Source organism: Rattus rattus, chromosome 17 (genome assembly GCF_011064425.1).
Source record: "Rattus rattus isolate New Zealand chromosome 17, Rrattus_CSIRO_v1, whole genome shotgun sequence".
In the NCBI taxonomy this organism is placed as follows: Eukaryota; Metazoa; Chordata; class Mammalia; order Rodentia; family Muridae; genus Rattus; species Rattus rattus.
Window position 1 is genome coordinate 34,313,101 of NC_046170.1, and position 23,987 is coordinate 34,337,087.

General features: G+C 45.5%; 1 protein-coding gene across 1 annotated transcript in view; it reads left to right on the plus strand.

The window, feature by feature from the left end:
• Window positions 1-23,987, plus strand: part of Wwox (WW domain containing oxidoreductase) — a 914,000-nt gene that overhangs the window by 227,714 nt on the left and 662,299 nt on the right. Inside the window, exon 6 of the mRNA XM_032888027.1 lies at window positions 23,371-23,459. Within this exon, the coding sequence (XP_032743918.1) occupies window positions 23,371-23,459 (89 nt within the window). The remainder of the gene's footprint in view (window positions 1-23,370; window positions 23,460-23,987) is intronic.

The following is a 23,987-nucleotide window of genomic DNA, read 5'->3' on the forward strand; positions in this document are numbered from 1 at the left end:
GGCCCTCCTTCCACACACTGACTGGACCTCCTCCTTGCTGAGTCTTGTCTGCAGCAGCTCTTCCTGTGCTGTTGGTCTTGGAGAGGTCATCGTGCACCCCGTACGCTTTCTGAATTCTCTAACTAGGGTTTTCCAGGGGAAGACTAGCCCAGTCTCCATTCATCCACCACCCAGTGTACTGCTTACATGCATGCAAGTCACACAGAGTTATTTCATTCTGTTACTTGTAATCAAGCACTATAATTATTTATTCAGTTGCTCGATTCATTCCAGTCCAGGCTGTTAGAACCTGTGATGGTTGACTTCTGTGAAGGACAGAGTTTCTAACTGAGTGATTTCCTCCCTCACAGTGCCCACCTGGTCTACCACCTTTATTTCTCATCATCCTAGGCTAGTGATGGCTGAGTGGGGAAACTCTTGGCAGCGGGCTTGTCTGGATTTGTGCCTTATACCTCTGACTTGTTGACATGAGAAAGAGGACACACAGTGATGGAGACAGAAACTTTCCTGGTGCTTTTAGGAAGGCCATCTATTCTTATAGGAGGGTTAGGAGGTGGGGAGGGATGTTTCAGGGAAGTGGTCCCAGTCCTAACAATAGCACGTAGATATCTTACTCTCCCTCTGTAGTGACTGGAGAATTTACTTCTCTGAATAGTACTTGAGTGTTGGTTTCTCATAGACCTTAGTACAGACCCAGGAGATGCTGCGTCACCACACGGTCCAGTTGTCATTTTAGGTCACTATTTCCTCCCTGTTCCTGAGAGGAAGATGGTAACAGGATATCCTCAAAGCTGGGGGAAAACGGCTCCAAGGCTGTGAGAGATTGAAATGTACATATGAGAATGGTGGATGGTGGAATCAAAATGGTGTCTTGCTAGGACGATCCTTTGAGCAAGTGTATTTTCCCAGGACCTACTTTCATTCCTAGTGCTGGACAGTACTTGAGCATTAAGTCTATAGCTGTAAGAGATCATGTTCTTGTGTGTGTGCATGTGCACGTGTGCGCGTGTGTGTGCGCACACACACACACACACACACATGCATACATTAGTATACATTCTAGGCTTTGAATGCATTTGTGAATTCCTCCCAATTCTATAAAGCACCCTGGTGTGGAGCATTGGGAAGTGTGGATATTTTAACTTTCAATGATTTTGCAAGAAATCTGAAGCCAAAAGTGTCTGAAGACAAAAACGTTCCTTGAATAAGCTTGGCCACCACCTTCATACTCTTCTGGTAACCCTCCTCAGTTTGCTGTTCTTCAGAGTGTTACAAGAAAGTAGGCTCTGGAATTTTTCCCACCTCCTGGAGCGCCAGAGCCTTGATTTTACAGCAGAGAAGGTGACACCCTGGGAGGTCAGGAACTTGGTCAGGGTCACCAGAAGAGTTAGCGCTCTTCCCGGATGTGAAGCCAGATCTATCTGCACCAAGTCTGCCAACTTACTCACCAGATCACCTGCCCCAGCCCCCAGCCCTGGGCTGAGGAGGAGATCAAAGTATTCTACGGAGGACGTTCTTAATCACACGTGTGTGCATTTCTTCTTGGCCCCAGGCCAAATCCACCCTCTCAGTCTTGCTTTCAAGGTTGAGCTTTCCTTTACTAGACATGACCTTGCCCTTGTCAGCCTGTGGATGTCGCTCTCCGTCCACAACCCTCCTTCTGGACCCAGTTTGCAGCCAAGACTATGATCTTACTCTGGGTTTGGATATACTGACTGCCTTTTAGCTTCTGGTATATTTTCTTACCTGTCACAGCCATTAAATTTATTCTAATAGTTACTCTACCCTACTGATAGCCACTAAAGGGGGAATTGGATATTGTCTATCAATTGGCTAGTCTGTAAACTAAGGCTGTATCTAATTACAAGGTATTGTATCAGTTCTGATTTATTAACCATTTACTCTGCCTGGGCGAAAGTAGCATTCTCAGTAGCACCGGGCTGCCTGGATGAAGCTTTCTAAAAGGGCAGGGTGCCTGGAATATCTGATCGTACAGTTATTACTTTGTGTCATATATAATCTTGTTTTTTCCCTGCAACAAATAAATCTTTGGGACTCCTAGAGAAAAAAAAATAGGGAGAAAAAAAAACATTTGTGGTTACAGTATAATAAAAATAAACCATTTGTCGTGACTGTAGCTGACATTTATCAGCCCGTTTGTGGGTGCTCTTTCTCTCTCTCTCTAATACAGAACATAATTTGTCACTTTGTAAATACATTCCAGTCTAAATCCCTGCCAGCATCTGTTAGTGTTTGAAGGATTAATGTGCTACCCTGTATATGTCTGCACTTCCCAGGAATAGCACAGCACATTCTATGGATCTTAGGAGAGCCAGGAAATGACTTTTTTTCCTCTGCGTTTCCCTACACGTGGCACTCATTTGGGCCTTCTCCTGGTTCTCCTCATCCCTACCCCTACCCCCACCCCGACTTCAGTCTGGGTAGGTACCCGAGACACCATCTCTGCCCGGCCTCACAGATCCTTCAACCTCCCTTCTTTCTGTCAAGGTCAAAGTCACAGTGTGAGTTTGCTGCGCATGGGACGCAGTGACGCCTTGGGATGAACTTGGCTTGAGTTTGGGTCCTTCATCTGCTTTATGAACTCTAGGTTTGGGGCTTTCTTCTTTTTCATCTTCTCATTTACAAAGTGGAGATGCCAAACATCTACTTCTTAAAGGGGCTGTGGGGGAAGGGATCGCAGCTGCACAGGAGCTGGGAATCGAATGTGGGATTCTTATCTTGAGGCATTGCCAACGTCTATGGAGTTGAAAGTGTTCCTTGGAGGACTCCAGTGCTCTAAGCACTGGGTTTCTGTTGGATTGGATTTTTTTTTTTACTCATTTTTGACTAATGGGTTTTATAATTGTCCAGAAATGTTTACCTCCCTGTAGATGCACCCCACCTTCAGCCTGTGGGAAGCTATCATTCTGAGGATGGGCTGGAGCTCAGTGAGTGGCAGAACCTTCATCCACATCTATGAGCTATGTGTGAGCTATGTCCTGGGTCTGTTCTCCAGGAGTGCAAAGAGAGAGAGAGAGAGATAAGGAGAGGGAGAGAGGGGAAGACAGAGAGAGAAGGAGGGAGTGAGAGGGGGGAAGAGAGAGAGAGAGAGAGAGAGAGAGAGAGAGAGAGAGAGAGAGAGAGAGAGAGAGAACACTGGGGTAGGAGGAACAGTGGTTTCCAGATAGGCTCTGTACATGGAATCAGGGCAGGAATGAAGGGTTTCTTTACGTTTCCTCAGCAATGACAAAGAAATTCTCTGTCTTACTGCAAGATCCAGATATATCTCTAACCATTGGATGCCAGGAATTCCCTAAGGACACTGGGACCAATATTCATATTCTCTCTCTCTCTCTCTCTCTCTCTCTCTCTCTCTCTCTCTCTCTCTCTCTCCTCCTCTCTTTTAAAATTCATTTCATGTGTATGAATTTGTGCCTTATTGTCTGTATGCACACCGTGTGAATGGCTGGTACTCATGCCTTTCAGAAAAGGCATCAAATTCCTAGGAACTGGAGTTACAGATGGTTGTGAGTCACCAGTTGGGGCACTGGGAACTGAGCCTTGGTTCTCTGCAAGAGCCTCTCTTAACCATCTCTCCAGTCCCCAAGTAATCCCTAATGCTTCGTGGAGTGACTCTAGGCTGTGAGTTGCTTCTTATCTATCGATTGCCATTTGGATCAGAAAAAGATTCCTAGACAACGCAAGACACGGCTCATGTCTTTTCCTTTTTGTGTTTTGTACACTCGTGTTTGTGGCTGTTTTCTTGCAGCACTAGCAACCAAACCCAGTGCCCCACGCCTCCTGAGCAAGTGTCCCTTTACTGGATAGCACCCCCAGGTCATTTGTTCATTGTCTTGCCTTTTTCTTTCGTATCTCTCCCATGTTGGTCCCCACCCACCCAACTTGTGAATTTTTATGTGCAAATACTCTGCTCTCTAGTAAAACAGGAAGAACAAAGTTCTCTTTTCAGGAGGAAGTTCATTGCCCTTGGCATATTCTTTCTCTCTTTTTGGTATTTCTAGAGGTACATTAATAGGATAAGCATGTCACATCAGGTCAGCAACCTCAGATGGGGCTGGCAATGTGGTGGTGTTTCTGGCCTCTTGAAACAACAGCAGATCTGGGGCGGAAAGTGACTAGTTGTGCAGGGGACAGGTATATGCTAGAACTATGTCCGTAGCCCAGGCACCTCACTCAGGTGCAGGCTTTTTCTAAATCTTTAGACATGCTAAATTATATTTCTAAAAAGTTCCTATTTAAGAAGAAACCTAGGGAACCACTATCTGTGGGTATTTGTAAGGTACCCTGTTCCAGAAATGTTACTTCCGGGAATAGAAGACCCCTTTTGCATGGTGACATTTTATAATATGCTCACAGACCAACCCTTCAGAACATCCTTACTTCTGCTCACTGCCTAGGACTGGTTACGCTGTGAACCATTCCTCTCTTTATCAATAGTCCTTATGGTATAACATTAGATATCTGGTAGTAAGAATAGCGTTCTCCTCTTTCTCACCTCTCCATCTGCGTATAAAATGTTAATCACAGGACTGACCTGCATCAGACAGCTTATGAAGACTTTTTTCCTACTCTAGTTCTATACCAGGGATGAGTAAACTCATGTGTGAAGAAGTCCAAGCCATGCTTGTAAATAAAGTTTTATTGAGACATGACTTTGCCCACTTACTCATTCACTCACTCCCTGCCCATGCCTGCTTTTGTATGCATGCTATTCGGTAATGAGGAGTTGGGAGCTACAGTGTAGCCTAGAACATTTAGAATTCTTCAGAGAAAATAATTTGATGGTATCTCTGATAGCCAGTACCATGGCTAGTCAGAGGAAATAAAAAAAAATAAACCAAACAAACAAAAACAACAACAACAAAACCTAACCATGGTCCATTAAATTATAGTGAGGACATGATTAGGTTGGTACCTCTCCCCTGCACACATGGATTTGCATTCTAGTGTGAGTCTCAGTTATCCAACTTGGGGGCTGGAAGTAGGAGAGCGTTTTACGTTAACTCCCACACCCTCCACCACAAAGCTGTAATGTTTTTGAATGTTATTTAATGTTATGAATGAAGTAAAAAAGAAACAATGAAGAAGATTGGAGAGAGAGAGAGAGAGAGAGAGAGAGAGAGAGAGAGAGAGAGAGAGAGAGAGAGAGAGAGAGAAACGAGCATAAGCACTCAGTGGTTAAGAGCACTGGCGGTGCTTCCAAAGGACCTGGGTACATTTCCTAGTACCCAAGTGATGGTTCACAGCCCAGTCCCAGGGGTGGGTCTGATACCCTTTTCTAGCCTCTTCTAGTAATATATTACTAGAAAAGAAAACAATAACTATATAGAACAAGAAGGATGAGAGACTGTTCATAGAAGCTGCCATGTTCCCAGGAATCAAGTTCTTTTGGACATGGTTTTGATATCATTTCCTGAACTTTCATACATTCAGGTCTAAGGAGAAAGTTCTGGAATGGAGCGAACATCCCTCACCCAGGTATGCATTGAAAACCTCCAACCCCAGGGAGGAGGGCGACGCCATGTGACTGGCTCTTTTCTCTGGTTTTCCTTAGACACCATGTGCACCCTTTAAGCCACACTTTGAGGTGGCCAGCTCTGGGCTGCCCCGTGGCTCTAGGAGCAGAGGGTGCCCTTCTTCCCACAGAGTGCGTATGTCTCATCCAGCCAAGGGGAGAGGGAAGAGTCTGCTTATAAATATTGAAGAGACCATGAGTGTGTGCACCCGTGCAGGCCACTCTGAAGTGGCTTCTAATGGACATTTATAAGGTGGCGTCCCCCCACATCCCCTCCCTGTGCTAATGCTGTCTAGGATGCTCTAGAAAACATGTAGTCTGTAACTTAGCAGGCTTTTAACAGAATCCTACAACATGATTCATTCATCCCATTTGGCTGCAAGAGACAGGACTACAGAACAATGGAGATATGAACAAGGTCCCGAGCCAAGCCCTTGTCAGCATGCTTCCTGTTGAACCGAAAGCCCATCCCTCTCCTCTACTGGGTCTCCTGTCTTTGATGGTGCCCCAGACAGCCTTCCTTGTGTCGACTTGGTTTCCTAATGCAGCCCTTGCTAGGTGGTTGGACAAGTCTCAGAAACCTATAGACCAACATGACCCATATTCCCTCGCTCCCCTCCCCTCCCCTCCTTTTCTCAGGGTTTCTCAGCCTCTCTCTTTCTCCCAATCTTCCCTTCTCTTCCCACCCCTACTCTTCCGGACTTTCATTCTTTGCTTATCCTATCTTTCTGTTAACCCAACCGAGCTGTAGGATACCATGAATGTGGAAGCTGGACCATGGCTCTAGTTAATGCAGAGCTCTGTGCTACACAGCACCCTTCTGTACAGTTTACACGACAGTGTCAGAATGTTTCCAACGATGGAAAAATCCTGCATCGGACAAAGTTGCGATTCTAAAATTGCGTATTCAAAGTATATTTTATATGTGAGACTGAGAGGGGTCAGGAGGAGGAAACCCCGTCCCTGAGCAACTTACTAAGAGATCTACTCCAGACAGCACAGAAATCAATCAACTCTGCGAACTGAACAATGAAGTGTCAAGAAGCAGGCCTGGGCTAGGGGTCATCAGCAGGCTTGTCACACACCACAGGAGAGGAGAGCTTAGAATCCAACTCTGGAGAAACTGAAAGAAGTGAGCATTATCTACCCCACTATGAGTCATTTACTCAGAAGGGTCGCTTTCAGAGGGAGGACTTGTGAGCTGATTCAGAAACCCAGTTAAACATAACTCCTAAAAGCAGAGGAGGTGCCACTTAAAGGACAGAGCCCTGTATAGTGACGGCCTTTAACATCAGAATGCTACCTCTGTACAGAACAGTTGGGCACAGAAATCCTGGCAGTCTCCAGTGAGTTATCTCATACTAACTCACCTCACCTCACTTTCCAGTCAGAAGATAATACCATTGCTTTGTGGCATCTTCAAGGGCTCTCTGTGGATTTGCGTGTCACTGTGTTCAGATACAAGCCTTGCACGTGGTTGATACTGGGTGATGGTTATGTCGCTACCAGTAACTGTCCTCACTTAGGTGAATGTCAAGTTCAGATGAACCTTGGCGGGGAGGAAGACGGGAAGCGTGTGAGGAAATAAAACCCTGTGGGGGAGAGGAGTTCACCTACATCTACAGTATTTATCTTTAATTTTTAAATGTCATAGTTGATGTTTCTATTCTAATCCTGGCCTCTGTCTCAAAACAACAGCTACAGTTCTTCCAAAATAATTGTACCTTTACCTTTGTGTCTTTTCTTTTTTTTTTTTTTTAAACTTAATCTTCTCTCACTCTGTGTTGTAGAACAAACACTTAGGTTTCTTCCTCTTTTTTTTACTACTGATTACTTTTTTAAAGGAAAGTTAAGGACATTCATAGTTTCAGTTATGTATATGTGAGGTTATGTGCTCATAAATGCAGGTGGCTGAGAGGGTGGAAACAGCCGATTCCCCGGGAGTTAGAGTTTCAGGGGGTTGTGAGCCACCGAGTGGGTCCAAGATTCGAACCCAGGTTACTTTACCAACCGCCCGCTGCTCTGACGGGAAGCTATGTGGGAGCAGCCACTGGTCTTAACCCTGAGTCCTGGTTACCTCTGAGCTAAATTCTGTTCTTTGTCCTCTGCAGTGTGAGTTTCGTTCTTTCATGTGCCTTGTAGCCTTGTGGGTTGCTAATGTTGTACTTTCTTGTAAACCTTTTATAGTTTTTCTGTCTATTCTGTCCCTCCCTCCCTCCCCCTCCCTCCCTCCCTCCCGCCCTCCCTTTGCTCTCTTTCCACTTTCTGCTTCTAATTCTTAGACAAGCGTACTCTGAAGACGCAATGATTCTTACTTTGTGTTGGCTTTCTCAGACAGAGTCTCTTGCAGCCTCAACCTTTCCCAAAGTTACTGTGCAGCTGAGGACGACCTTGATCTTCTGAACCTACTGCCTCTCCTGCAGAGTGCTGAGATTACAAACATGTACCAGCAGTCAGCACGTGCCCTGACATTTTTATTTTTAGATGAGATTTTCTTTTGAGGGATTGGGGCTTGAACCCATGGCCTTGAGCATGCTGAGTGAATACTTTCTCCTCCAGCTACACCCCCAGTTCAAGATGGCCAGCATTTCCAAATGTGCTGTCCGCTTGCCAAGTTCTACAGTGTTTAGAAGTCTGCTCATTCCCCGAATCTCCAGCCTCTTCTCTTCCTTTCCTCGCTCTCAGTTATTTTCAGTTTCTTAAACTATTAACCATATTAACCATAGTTACCATCAGAGCATGGACCTCATCCTTCATACACCTGGGTGCTCTGTGGGGAATAAAAGGGTCGCAGCTCACCAATACCCAATGCTCTCCATCGTTTATTTGCAGGTTTTGGCTGAAAAACCTGAGACACGGTGGTGCCAGGAGACGTCCTCCTGCCTCTGTCTCCTTGCTCCAACCTCTCTATCACTGGGTATCCATTCCCATCCTGTTCTCTCCGACCTCCCTGATCAAGGCTAGACCATGTGGCCTGTGTAACAGAGATGATTTGAATATGTTGACATTGCCTTTGTGATCCGGCTCACGGTTAATTTCAGAAATACCGTGTAATTGAAAAGTGTGTGCTTAAGGCTGTTTCGTCCCATCAGCCTTGTTAACTGTTTGGTCTCAAGGCTCTATTTTATCTCCTTTATCTTCCCATTTCTAATGTGAGCCGTTGAAGCCTTCAAAGAGTGTCATATGCTTCCGTGGTTTAAGGCTATGTGCTTGACACATGCGAGTTGGTGATTTTTCTTGCCTAATTGTTTCTGTCTTTGCATACTGTCCCTTTTCATCTCTAGCGACTTTGTTTTTGCTTAAAACTTGACTTTTATGTAATAGTGCTGGATTAGCTCTTTCGGTTTTGAAAGATTCTTCGGTGTTTTTCCCTTGACCCCTTTATTGTCAGACTTTTGGTATTTGTTTTAATCGTGTAGTTTCGTTAGGTGACGGGAGTTGCCTGGACTAATAGTTTCCAGTGTACTTGCTTGTTACAATGCAGGGGCTTGAACACAGTGCCCCACACATTTAAGGCAAGCCCTCCCCTCCCAACTAAGTGGCATTTCCACCTAGATTTTGATCTGTTCGTAGTTTGATGCATTGTTGGTAAGTTTGGAACAGTATATGCAGAGTTCCCACTGGATGGAAGTAGAGAAGAAGTACCTGGAGTGTATGTGCTCAGGTTCCGAGGGTCTGGAGCGAACACACCCCCACTTATTGATACTCTGTTTGCTGACTATAAGTTTGTTGCTATCCTTGATCCTGAGGGGGCTTGGGTAGTCAGTCTATGTGAGTACCTTGGAACCAAGACATAGAGATTTGGTAGAGAGCCGGAACGCTGTTTTCCAGGCTTCACATCCGGGGATGGACTTTCTGATTTTTTTCCTCCCACACAAAAAGGTGCATTCACTCATTTCCCCTAAGGCAGGGGGTCTTCTCCGTGTTTATACCAGGCTCCTGAGAAATTAAAAATCATGCCCGCCTTTGCCTCCGCTTTGAGCAGTGGACGTGGAGAAAGGCGTACTGTTAGGGGGGTCTTTGGAAAGAGAAGGCAAGACCTTGCCCAGTCCCAGGCTGGGATGGAGTCCTGTACGGTTGGTGCAGGTCTTGACAGCAGGAGCAGTTCGCACCTGTTCTTTGGAGGAAGTGTCCTGTGGTTCATCCCCCTGGCTCCCTCAGAACTGTGTCCTTAGTCTCTTACTGAAGTCATACCCTGCCCAGTACAGAGTCAGGACTTGGAATAGACTTTTAAGGCAGCACTAACTTTTTAAGCTAAGTACAGTTACTTGTTAGTATGAAGAGGAGTCAGACCTGTTTGTCCCCAGTTAATTTTGTGTGTAGTTCCGTCACTACACCAGTCTTTCCACAGCTCTTCAGTTTTCTCCCCACTGTCCCTTCTTTTCCGCCCTTCCCCCTTTTCTCCTCAGTATCAGCTCTCACGAGGCTTTCTGGAGTAATGGAGTAAGTCTGAAAAGCAGCATCTCTAACCTGATGTATGCCACTGGGGTGAATTTGTCTGAGTTAACTTCAAGCTCATAACAGGCAGCCGTCTCTCAAAGACTCTCGCTGCCTACGTCCACGCTGACTGGCTCCCGACTTTGTTGGCTTTCAGCTCTACAGCCCTTGGCTTTCTTTTCTGCTTTGCAAGTTGAACACCCTGCCCTCTCCCAGCACATCTCTTTCCTGATGACACCAGCGTTCAGCCCATGCCCGGTGGCATTCCAGATGTTCCCTAGAACTCTGACCAAGTTGTGACAGGATGAGTAGAGGATGCCAGTAGCTTGTCCGGGCGTCTCTTCAGTGTGTGTCACAGATCCACTTAGATGCCTTTGGGTCTCTGATTGACATTTTCTTTGTGTCTCTTGGTGAGTCTGGCATCTGCGTTCCCAGTGACTACTGCTGGCTCCTAGGATCCATACTCATTTTAAGGTAGGAGAAAAGTGACTGGAGGAGCCTAGTTCCTGTGAGGGGTAGGTCATGTTTTGCTGGTAGCAGAAACTTGCCTGCCTTACGTCCCTGGTTGAGCACGTGGCACCCTGCCTTACATCCCCGGACTACCGGCCAGGCACGTGGCACCCTTCCGACCACCCTTTTCACAGTAGCCCCTTGATGTGGGGAATAAGACCCCTTCTGGGGCCCAGCTCGATCTCTGATATGGTGGATATTCTGAATAAAATGTGGAACTGATTTCAAAATGTATCCTGTTGCCTTCTGCCTTTTCCTGTGTGAATTGAAATCTTCTCCAATTCTTGTGATTCCTTACATACCTGTCCTTATTTCTGCGTTCTTCTCTATGAAGTTTTCTCTCTCTATTATTCTTATTTGGGGATATTTGGGAGTAATCGAGCCGTGTATTCTGGCATTGCTTGCGTCATAGTCTCCATGTTGATGCAGAAGGTAAAGACTCTGCCCTTTTCTCTCCCCTTCTTCCTATTACTCTTGGAATTTTAACATAAATATCTACATTTTCTCTTACACTATACAGAGTCATTTGATGGCTGCATCATTCTGATCACAAGTCTGGACCTGGTGATTTAACAATTCAGTGAAAATTCTCCTCTCCATAAAGAACCCTCTCCCCTTTTTTGTGTTGTTTCTCTTCCTCGTCCACCTTGGTTTTTAGCACAGTCCGTCTGATCTCATCGCGCATCTAAAGGAGGTACAGATCTTGATGATAACCTGACCTCAAACTCTCCTTTTACATGTGTGTTGTTTAAGCCCCAGAGTCCTCTGTCTCCGGGAGTGTTTTGGTGGAATCTGTTAAAAGGCTGCTGGGGAAATGCAATTGTAAGCAGGAAGCCTCACTTCTTCCTGAAGCCCGTCTTTTACTCTCTCCTAGTTTACCTTTTAGAGTCTCTGCCTTGCTTCTGCAGAAACTGTGCACGATCTGTCTCTTTGGCTCTACCTGTAAATTTACAATAACTGCCGTGGCAACTCCTCCAGCGTGATGACACTGTCCACTGTGTACGTCACACTCTGCACGCCCAACCATATCCATCCGTCGCCACGCAAGGTGAAGAACTTCAGAGATGCCAGCACCCTGCCAGCCAGCCTGAGATACTCTGGAGAGGCTGCGTTACAATTGGGCTGTGGGAAATGTGGGACACGGCTACAGCCAGCATTATCAGCTCTGACACCACCCCATCCCTGGTGCCATATTTTATGTTCATTCCTTCACTCGTCCATTCATTCATTCTCGAGAGTAAAGCCTGTCTGGAAACCTGCCCCGAGCCCCTGATGGCATATCACACATCAGGTAGGCATAAAACTGCAGCCTTCAGTTGACTCTCAGGGTCAGCATGGGCTGTTGGATGTTTGCATTTCTCTCAGAGCCCCTCCCTCAGTGTTTGTAGGGATGGAAGTTGCTATTACCTCTTTGGAAGACACCAAACAAAACCTTTGACCCTACTGCTTCTACTTAAGACATTTCCTGGGGTGGGGCAATCTTACATAATGCAACACATGTCTACTACAGCATTGCTCTCCCTGGAAGAAATGAGGTGCAATATTGCATTAGTCCTGACAAAGCACATACAGCCAGGTACTTATTATATGTTTAACACATATTGAAATTATCACAGCCACCTCCAACCATGCCATGCACTTGAGTCCTCACAGTAATTCCTTGGACGAGTTCTGACGTTTGTATTTTTACAGAGAAGGAGGGGAAGGGTTGGAGAATCTAATTTAAAAATTCAGAGGCCAAGAAGATTGCCCTGTCACTAAATTGACCTTAGCTCAGATCTCTAGTACTCAATAGATAATGAATGAAAAGTAAGTAAGTAAGTAAATAAATAAATAAATAAATAAACAAAATCAGCATTGCCGTAGGCCCAGAGATGGCAAGGAGAGAGGGCTTGGTGACATGAGGTTCCCTGGAAATTGCAAGATACATGACACAAACCTCTGTTGTGTAAACACACACACACACACACACACACACACACACACACACACACACACACACAGAGAGAGAGAGAGAGAGAGAGAGAGAGAGAGAGAGAGAGAGAGATGGACAGATAGACAGACAGACACAAGTTTCCAAGCTATTAAGTATGGACTCACCCTTCCTACCACATATGACTTGAAAGTAATGAGGGTGGAGCTGTGTAAGTCATGAATTGAAGACAGCAGAGCTGTGAACAGGGTCATGTCGCACCCCTTCCTTGGCAAGGAAAGTCACTTCACTCCTCCTGGAGCTGTGGGACTTGGGAGTCATTTTTAGTTTCTGTGTCCATACCGTTTGGATTACATGTACATTTTTTTGTTTATTTGATTTTATTGTTTGTATTGGCATTGGTGTGAAGGTGTCAGATCTTCTGGAACTGAAGTTACAGACAGTTGTGAGCTGCCATGTGGATGCTGGGAATTGAACCCGGGTCCTCTGGAAGAGCAGCCAGGGCTCTTAACCACTGAGCCATCTCTCCAGCCCGCATATACTTTTGTAATGCACTACCTTTGTAAGCACTCAAGGGACGTTTAAACAGTTGAAGACTGTTGAGGCGAGTCCAGCATCCTCTCACCAAACCTGCACTGAACCTTGATGTTGCTAGCACTGGGAGCCAGAAACTTCTTTGCTGTGTACGGCTGACTTGTGCATTATGGGACACTTGGAGCATCACAGGTACCATCCTCAGGTACCAATACACCTCTTCAAATCTGTGACAACCAAAAATACCATGGTCATCGCTGGATGATCACAGGCAATACATAGATGGGTCCCTGATCAAGAGCTGCGGTCAGATGACTGTCATTCCTGTCCATCACTGCCTGGCTCTCTTCATTCCAGTGGTGGAAAGGGAGATTGTTGCCCCATTTCATGATCTTTTAAGCTTGAAACTTCTTCAGGCGAGATACGAGATTGTCTGACCCAGAGCAGACACGTCTTGTTTGTCTTCCGTCCATCCGACTTCTTCACTGGTGGCCTGTCACTGGATAACGGACTGGCCCCAGAACTCCATTTGGAACTGTGCACCTCTTCCTGAATTTAGACTGGGGAGAAGGTACTGACCTTTATCCCTCCTATCAGCAATTTTCTCCAGGTAGGGGGTTCAGATGCTTAACAACTTTCATTAAGGACTCAGCTATTAAGTATGCAAAATATATAGACCGTTCCTGTTGAGAAAGTAATTATACAGTAAATTAGCCAAATGTCCAGCATGCTGCCTTTTAAGCAAATCTTTGATGTTCCCAGTACTTACAGAAGATATAGGGCGTGTTTATTAAGACTCTTCAACTGTGTATAAAGCTAGACCAGTCCAAAGTAATGGTGTCTGCTGAAGGAGTCTTTATCATATGAATTTACCTCCAGTCATCCATTATTTACCTCAGCTATTTTATATGCCATTATAATAAATATTATGACAGAGAAAGCTTTTATGCTCCAGCTTACTGTACGACTCTGTGCTCGCCTGCAATCCTTCAGGAATGTAGCCATGTTTTACCTAGAGTTAACGTAAATCATCACTCGCATTAGAATGAAAAATTCACGGTGGTGGTGGTGGTGGGGGAACAAGGCTCTTTCTTCAATAGCAAAGCCTAAATGCACCCTCATGTTGCTCTTCCAAACTCTACAAGCCACTCACTGCCCTGCCCTAAACTGTTTCTAAGCTGCAAAGGGACTGCATCACAGAGAGGGGAAATTGGAATATTTTCACTCTTTTGTTAGTTTCTGGCAAGATAAGCAATTTTTTTTTTAAATCGAGAAATATTGCCAATTACCGTCTAAGCATTTTTAATAGTTTTGCTTTTACACAACTCTTAACTCAATACCAAATTAAATACAGTGCTCTCCAGTGTAAGTTCTCCTCCTGCAATTATCTATAGGCATTGATAGAGTTATTATATAAATCGCGTTCCAGTAACGGAAAGTGAAATGTTCTGGCCTGCACACAATGAAGAAAGAGTCGTCATGATTTTCTCATTAAGGATGTTTGTGTATTTTGGCAGGGGGGATGTGTGGGTGTTTACAGGGAGCCCGGGAATGTGAGTTGATTGTGATGGTTGATTTCAAGGTTAGAAATGACAGATTCAGCCCCTCTCCTTCAAGATATTAAGAAAAAAATCCAGGGTTCTGCCAAGGATCTCTTTGGGTTCCTTCCCAGTTTCAACGTGTACAGTCATCAAGAGAGTGCACCCCACCCCCACCCCTGCACCCCGAGCATTTTCTTGTTAGAAGCAAAACAGACATCTGGGTAGGCAGTACTTGCCTGTAATGCTTTGGAACTGGGGAGACTGAGGTAGGAGGAGAATCCTTTTAAGGCAAGCATGGGCCACCTAGCAAGACCCTGGCTCAAATAACCAGGGCAAACGGGAAGTCACGTACTGCATAGACTAGTTAAAATGTATAGGGGCAGGAGAGAGATATCACATGCTTCCTTTCCTGGCCATTAGAGAGAATGTTTATTGGCATCTAGTTTTTACTTTTAAGCCTGTCTTAGATCAGGCTGACTCCACACCAAGGCTGCTCCTGATGCTGGCCTAGGCCCACCCACCTGAGTGCTTCAGGCATCACAAATCAATTCTAGCTTCTTTTTCCTCATGCATTTCCCAGCGACGAGGCCGCCGTTGTTCGCCACCATTAACGTCCTTAAATGATACGGGAAAAATTGGTGTTCCAACGTCTCGCATAGAATATCGGTGAATTATTAATCTGGTTGGGTTAGATGCTTATTGTAGTTCTGTGAATAATGTCATGTCAATAATATGCCCGGCACCAGTGTCCCTTGCCATTGTAAATGTGACAAGTCCTATTTAAGGTTGCAGAACATAAAACCAGCACTGAGAGTCTGTAAAGAAGGGCGAGGGCCATCAGCATAATGCAATTAAGACCCATTGGATTAGAATTTGCAAGATGCCATTAGCAATAAGCTCCGAATGTAGATTATAGCTTTGCTTACAGTGGATCTTTTTCCCTCCCAGCAATAACTCTGCTCTTGTAAATTCTCAGTGTGTAAAATAAACACGATGTAAAGTAGACTCCAATGAGAATGTATGGGTGTCATTAATTTCTTGGTAACATCTTGGAGCTGTGTTGGAGAAGAGGAAGCGGGGCCAGATCCCTGTGTGGTGTCCCCTGTCCTAGCTGTCACCTGTCCTGCTGGGCCTCTTTGAAGTTCACCAGCCTTTATTTTGTCATCTGTATAATGGGTTCACTGATAATGCATTCTACATAGGGATTTTCATGTTGCTGTTAAATGGAACAGCAGCACGGACTCTACCAGGGTTGCTTGCTATTTATGCTGCTCTTATTGTCAAGTTGGTATCTTTACGCGAGTGGTTCTCTACGTGAGTGTTTCTTTATCCGACTGCTTCTTTCCATGAGTGCTTCTTTCCATGCATGTTTCTTTTACAAGGATCCAGAAACAAACTCTTCTTGTTCACATAGGAGAGGGGTGGGTGGAATTTCCAACTCTGCTGCCACCGTGAAGCAAGACCACAAAGTTGCTCTTCCCTACTTGTCTTAGTCAGTGTCCTATTGCCACGAAGAGACACCATGATCGCAGCAACTCATATAAAGGAGAGCCTTTAATTGGGGTTGGCTTACAGTTCAGAGGGTGAGTCCAGTACTGGGGAGGGGGGGGGCATGACAACATGCAGGCAGACGTGGCGCTGGAGAGGAGCTGAGAGCTCTCCATCTAGACCTGAAGGCAGCAGAAAGAGAGAGAGCCACGAGGCCTGGCTTGGGCTTTTGAAACCTCAAAGCACACTCCCATTGACACACTTCCTCCAACAAGGACATGCTCACTACAATACGGCCACACCTCCTACTTCTTTCAAATAGCGACTCCCTATAAGTCTAAAGGAGCCATTCTTATTCAGACTATCACTCTACCAAACACCAAGTGTGGCCCATGATAGACAGAACTTTCTGGGCATGTTAGAGGCCCAGCTCCATGAGGCCACTGAAGGCCTCTGTGTTTCTCCATCCATTGGCTTCCACAGTCAGATGTACTCCTGCTATTTTATTTTGTTCACAACCCATGTTTGTGTGTTTGTGAGTTTGTTCAGGGTTGTCATAGTACAGGTGTGGAGATCAGAGGACAGAGGGAGTCAGTTTTCTTCTATGTGGGTCCTGGGGATGGACCCCAACTTGACAGCAGGCGTCATCCCGTGCTGCCCTCCTCTTTTTGACAGTTATCATGATGGCGGTTTTAACCAATCACAGTGGTGGAGAGCTGCTGTCTCCTGCATCGTTCCTTGGGTTGATCATGTGGTGCCAGGGTGTGAGTCGGACTCCTTTGGTCCAGTTGAGTGGGGAATGCAGAGCCTCTGAAAGTCAGGGATAAGGTGGGGTACGCATGCCCCCTACCCCAGGCTTGGCTAGCACACCAGATACTGCTCTCGCTGAGAGAGAAACGAGACAGTGAGGAAGACGACAAGCAAAGGCCAAAAGTAAACAAACTAAGAAAAACCCAGAAAACCCTCATCCATATCCTTCAGGCAGTTGACGCTCATAGGTGCTAAATGACTGCTGTCCTTTGGTTGGTTGGTTGGTTGGTTTTGATTTTTTTTTAACTGCTATTTCGTGTTGTGGTTCTATTTCGTTTTTGACCACTGTTGTTTGGTTGATTGGTTTGGATTGGCCTTTTGTTTAGTTTATCTGTTCTATTTTGTTATTATTTATTTATCTTTGTTTTTGACCGATATCCTTTTAGGCAGGTTTGACCGTGAAATGTTTTCTTACTCTTTTGAGACAGGGTTTCACTGTGTGGTCCAGACTGGTCTTAGCTCAGGAGAAGCTTCCTGCCTCAGCCTCCTGAGTGCTGGGATTATTGGATGAGCCTTTGTGCTCAGCTTCCTGCAATCACTTCTGTTTCACTTCCTAAGAGTCTATTTTATGGGGCACGCATGTCTTTTGTCTGCCTCTGGGTAAGCAGTATGAGTAGGTGGGGTTTCCTCTGATGGTCTGCATGGATGAGAGAGGCAATGGAGACATCCTTTGTGGGAAATCTTTAGCACCTTTTGAGGTGTCTTAAAGACTGAAAGGACGGAAGAGAGGGATGAACCTTGTTTCCCTCAGTGGCAGTCCAAGCTGACAACACACTGTCCTGTCGCTTTGCTGATACTAGGCTTGCCTCAGTTGCTAGCAGGGGCCGGAAACCAGGTCAGAAACCTGGTAGTGAACCAGAGGAGAGAGGTGGGTTGCATGGACATCGTAGACTACAGAAGTGAAAGAATGGAAAATTGCCACATAGCATGGACTGCGGCCCTTCCAGTTACTGTCTGGGTGAAGTCATGGACTTCTTTCTTCTTCTCTGTGGATGTGGGTAGGTGGTTGTAGGGAGAGACAGATACACCAGGGCCTGGGCTTACAGACAGCTTCCTGAGATTGCTGTCATCGGCCAGTGAGGACCCATTCTTGTCAGTGAGGAGTGAAGCCACTCAGTGCACATCCTGAGGGACACAAGAGAGCAGTACACAACCACCATAGTGACCCACATTCATGGGCCGCTTCTCACTGGTGATCTGCGTTCATAGGCTGTTCCTCCGGGTTTCATTCTACTTTACAACCTCCGTCCCCAATAAACAGACGCTATTATTCCCATATTCCTGAGGAGAAAGCTGAGTGCCTCGGGAGAATTAATTTTCCCAGCACTCCCATGGCTTGATCCATGGTATAATCAAAAGCTTAAATGTTAAGAACATACACTGACTGGGCTTGGAAAGGCATGAATCCGTGTCTTAGGGGAGGTTCATGGGCCTCCCCTAGAGTCCCAAGATGATTTTCTACCCTTCACGGAGTGCTATTGCATCCTTCCCCATGAGAGTTATCAGGACTAAGATTAGTAAGAAGAGTCTATGGTCATCATAACACTACAGATTGTTATTGAAAAGCAGTCTCTATCTATCTATCTATCTATCTATCTATCTATCTATCTATCTATCTATCTATCATCTATCTATCTATCATCTATCTATTATCTATCTATCATCTATCTATCTTCTATCTATCTATCTATCTATCTATCTATCTATCTATCTATCTATCTATCTATCATTATCTATCATCTATCTATCTATCTATCTATCTATCTATCTATCTATCTATCTATCTATCTATTATCTATTTATTATCTATCTATCTATCTATCATCTATGTATCTATCTATCATCTATCTATCTATCTATCTATCTATCTATCTATCTATCTATCTATCTATCTATCTATCTAATAGACTTGTTTCCCATCTTGAAAGGCAGGTACCATTTATGCTCATTCTCAAGTAAAGTCAGCCTGGGGCCCAGTGCACCCCTGAGTCATGTCAGTGCTGTGGTCCCACTGAGCTGTGAATCCAGGTCAGCCTGGCTCTGGCTTCTCCGTTGAAAGTGACATCATATCTCCAGTTTGCTATCTAAATACCTCACGCTGTTCCCCATCTGGTCCCCCTGGTTTTAGGCTATATCACATGTGAGTCACACTTGGATGGTTTATACTCATGAAATACCAGAGATCACTGTGGCATAACAGTCACCGGCAGTCCATTCGCATCTACATGGATGGCCTCATGAATCTCGGACACAGGTTCTAGAATGTCATAGTGAGCAGACAAGGAGGCATGTATCCTGAAGGTGTGTCTGTCCCCTTTGACACCACCTCAGTACTAGAGAAATAGAAGAGGCGGACATGGGCTCTTGAATAATCTCCCTGGTTGAGCCCCAAGTACTGGGGCAGGTGGGCTTCTCAGCTCCCTAGAAGTTTCCATCATGTATGCGACCCCGGGGGAATCAGTTTTACAATGTGGGGCTGGAGAAGCTGTATGCATAATCTGCAATAAACTAACATCTTGATTTTGTCTCAGAAGCCAAACTTGCATAGTGGTCTGACCACAGGAAATCGCGAAGATTTGGGGAAGTGAGGCATTTTATGCTGCTTCAACATCGAATATTCTTAGCATGGTGTTCTTTCTCTTGACCAAATACAGGTAGATAGAATGATCAGAATATACACAAATATTCAACCTATGGAAGACGTTTCCCCTTCCCTTCCCTTTCCTGCCCTTCCCTGCCTTTCCCTTCTCCCCTCTCCTGTCCCTTCCCCTTCCCTTTTCTCTCCTCTTCTCCCTCCCCTTCTCCCTTCCTTTCCCCTTTCCCTCCCCTCTGCTGACCTCACCCCTCCTCTCTCCTCTGCTCTCCTCTCCTCTTCTATTCCTTTTCCCCCCACTCCTCCTCCCTTCTTCCCTCCTTCCCTCCCTCCCTCTTCCCTCTCTTCCGCCATCCATCTCCCCTCTCCTCCAGCTTCTATGCCACTGCTCTGTAGTCAGGTCTGACCTTTTGCTCAGTCCTCCGCCTCAGCCTCAGCCTCCTCCAAGTGTTCGGGTTACAGCGTTTGACACATTTGGCTGTAGGTGCTGTTCCTGCACAGTTATGTTCATCACACTTGCTAAAATTTTTCTAAAATCGCTGGGAGTTTGAAGCAAGATGTTACCTGAAGTAAGGCTAGGGAGTTAGACACGGGGCTCATGTCCGTCATCACTGTCCTCATCCTGGATCTCCATTCTTCTCCCGGGTACCTGAGGTTTACACTGTATCACATCTCATAACAACAAGGAAGCGTGACTGTAAGCAGCAGCCTCCACTGTCCAGTTGCACAGCCCTTTGTACTGCCTGCTGTGGAGGGGCAACATCACAGAAGAAAGTGGAGGCTCCATGGCCAAGATGCACGTGTGTTTGCTAATGTGAGCAGTGGACGTTCTTGGCTGTGTTATGATGTCTTGCCTCAGGGCCTGTTCCCACAGCACTTGATGACTGATATGGAAGACTTGGCTGGATATCTAAGGAATCTGCAGCTTTGGCTGGTCCATCTGAATCGCAAAAGGGCATTTTTGCAAGGATATTTCGCCGAAGTAGAGACCAGGCTTTGGCCAAACAAGACTCTTCATGTTCTAGATGGCACAGGCTAACTCGGTCCCTTGTTAACAAAGGAAATGTTTTTGGCTTTGTTTTCATGGTGATGGGTCATTTCTCAATCTTGATTGTGGGGATGATTGTATGAACTGTTACATTCTTCTCTTCTGTTTCTACTGCTGTAATAATGACATGCTGACCAAAAGCAACTTTGGAAGGAAAGGACATATTCCGAATTACATGTCCTGATCACAGTCCATTGCTGATGGTAGCTAAGGCAGTAACTCAAGCAGGACAGTAATCTGGGAGGCAGGAACAGAGGCATTAACTATGGAGGAGTGCTGCTTACTGTCTTGCTCAGCTTGCTTTCTTATGCACCCAGGATCACCTGCCAAGGGATGGCGCTGCCCACAGTAGGCTGGACCTTTCCACATCAATCAGCAATCAAGAAAATGCCCATAGGCCAGTCTGAGGGAGATATTTTCTCAGTAATTGTTTCCTCTTCTAGATAACCTTAACTTATGTCGGTTTCACAAAAAAAAAAAAAAAAAAAAACCTAAACATCACACACAAACAAAACCAAACAAAAAACTAAGCATTGCACACAGAAGGAACTGTCACATAATTTGACACAAAGATAAGGCAAGCAGAGGAAAGAAAATAAATATATCTGCAAACCGGTAAAGACAAAGACAAAAACAGAACAAACAAAAACAAACAAAAAACATGAAAACACAAAACTGTAATGACTGTAGAATAATAATAAATTTTAGTTTTGTGAGTGCTGAGATTTTCAGGTTTTGATCATACTATACACTGGTGTGATGTCACCACTGAGCGGAGCTGGTTGACACTGGGTGTGAGACCTTCTATGCCAGTTTTGACCTCTTCCGTGACTCTGTCACTAGCCCCAAATAAAAGCACATGTATTACACCAGCACAGTGATTTGTGGCTCACCCTAGATCAATCACTGACAGGCACCACCAATCTGGGCAGGAAATCTCACACCCACTGGCAGGTTGAGCCTCCTGCCTCCCCTCCCCTGATAACTCACAGCTCCACCGTTCAGAAATGAGTTCTGTCTGCTGCCTCTCCACCAGGCTATCTCATTCCCGGTTAGAACACAAGCTACGGTCAACATTTCGATGAAGCTGCTACGTTTGCTAGGCGACCAGGAGGGCAAACCTCCTCTCCAGTGGAGGAGTGGACATGTGCCCCTACTCTAATTCTCAAAGAAATATTCTCCCCCAACCCCCACATAGTTCTTTAGAAGCAAGAAACCTGATACCGCTGGCAGAGAGCTCCAAATCTTACTGTGTGGACTGGAGTCTATCCCCAGGAGCCTAGTAACCCGCAGCTCGTGGATTAGTGGGGTGACCTCTCACTCCCCCTGGATATGTATGTCCTAGTTTCATTCTTATTAGCAATGTCAGCTCAGCACTATATTTTTGAAGAATAAAAGTGTGTGTGTTGGGGCGGGGACCAAAAGATGACCTAACAATTTTAAGTTACACATGGAGAGTAATGTGTGGGTCACTTGGCTCTGCCATTGGTTTCATCGAATTGCTTTGGGGTCACCATCTGGGAATGTTTCTCCCTGTTTTATGGGGGAAATATGTACATGCATTTTCATAATGTGTAGCATGCATATCCTTTGGGGTTTCCAGCAAGGAATGACGACTTTAGCGAATGCCTGACTTTCCTTTGTGTATAGTTAGTTGCATTTCTGTAGGACTCTGTGTATCCCAATGATTGCTTTGCCCTGGGTGAAGGGAAATGGGAAGCATAGGACTTAGGGGTGGGGGTGAGAGGCCTGACTGTTTATCTGCTTGTTCTAAAGGACTTAAGAGTTTATCATGTACAAGAGCGTGGCGTGTTCAAGTCAACTGTCCACAGATTCTATACACCTAGCAGAATTCTTACCTATTAGATAAATACAAGTACATAGAAAGTGTGGGCTTTAATGATCATTTCTGCTATCTTTTAAGATGCCACCCTGCAAAGTAGATGGAAATATTCTCCGCTGTTCAGTAATTTTAAAAGATTTATTTTAATTCTGTGTGCGTCTGTGTGCCTGTGTCCATGTCTGCACATGCATGTGCGTTTGTGCACATGCACTTAAAGTGCATGTGTGTATCTTTGAGACCAGAAAAGAGTATCAGATCCCCTGAAGCTGGAGTTACATGTGGTTATGAGCTGCCCAAGATGAATGCTAAGAATCTCACTCTGGTCCTTTGGAAGAGCAGCAAGCTCTCTTAACTGCTGAGCCATCTCTCCAGCCCCTGCTGTCATCATTGTTAATGGAGAGTCTCTCACTGGCTGCCTCAAGGACCCTCCTGTCTCCACCTTCCTCGTTCTTGGATTACGAGCCTGTGCTCTCACATCTGGTTTGTAATCATACATAGGTTCTAGAAATCAAACTCATATCTTCTTGCTTGTGTGGCAAGAAGTTTCCTTAATGAACATCTCCCCAACCCTGCGCTTTGTTTATTTAGAGTTACGGAAACTTCTCACCATGTTGCCTCATTTGGCCTTCAACTCACCCAGGATTCTAAGTGTATGCCACCACCCCTAGCTGGATTGTCTTTCAGGGTGATGCAAGCTCAGGGGACACATTTCAGAACCTGGGTTGAGTCTTTTGAGATTAGAACTGTCCGATCCATGAGGCCAGACTTGTTCTTGTTGCCTCCCAGACCCCTAGTAGATGATGCTCCTTGGAGCACGTATTTATGAGCTAGAAGACACCTCGGAGCCTCTTCCGTGTGCTGAGTGAAGCCATGCATAACCCCAGCCTGGAGATCTAGCCGAGTCCCTCCCATGCTCCCCGGACTTGGCAGCAAAAGCTGTGTTCTTCCATTCACTCCGGTGATGTATAGTCTCTCTGGGCATCTAATATTAAACAGGGGAATTCCGACATGTTCCATAACGCATTTACCGTAACCCGATACCACGAACGATTCTTGTGTTATTTATCATTTCTTGCTTTTATTTTCTCTCATTCCAGCACAAAGCCAAGGTAGAAGCAATGACCCTGGACCTGGCCGTGCTCCGTAGCGTGCAGCATTTCGCTGAAGCATTCAAGGCCAAGAATGTGTGAGTGTTTCAGTCCGGGGCTCATACATCACAATGCCTTCCTATTGTAATGTCTTTATCAGATGCACACAGTCGGGAGAACACTGGGCTGCAGGGCTGTCTTGGCACCGGAGGCTCATTTATATTGGTACTGTTAAGGTGGACCGTACTTTCTTGACTCCGAGTCAATCCTCCTTATGAGATGTGTCATCAATCTAATAACAGCTTCCCGGACCAAAAAGGAAGAAGCAAAGACATTATTAAACCTTGTAGGGCTGACACACACCAGGGCAGTTTTAAGATGTGCCTTGTTAGAAACACATTGCTGTGTATCTTTCAGCACCGAGGAAAAGCGTACCTCAGGGGCATCAGACAACCTCACTTATTCTGTACTAATGGGGCTGGAACCCACCCTGAGCACCCCGTCTTCTGGTGCTTTGCGAGCCTTTGATGCTTGGACATGGGACGTGGGTATAGCTCTGGACAGAGATGCGGGTTGTAAATCTTCTGGGCCTTTTCCAACAACTTGTGCCTCCCGGTACCCAGAGT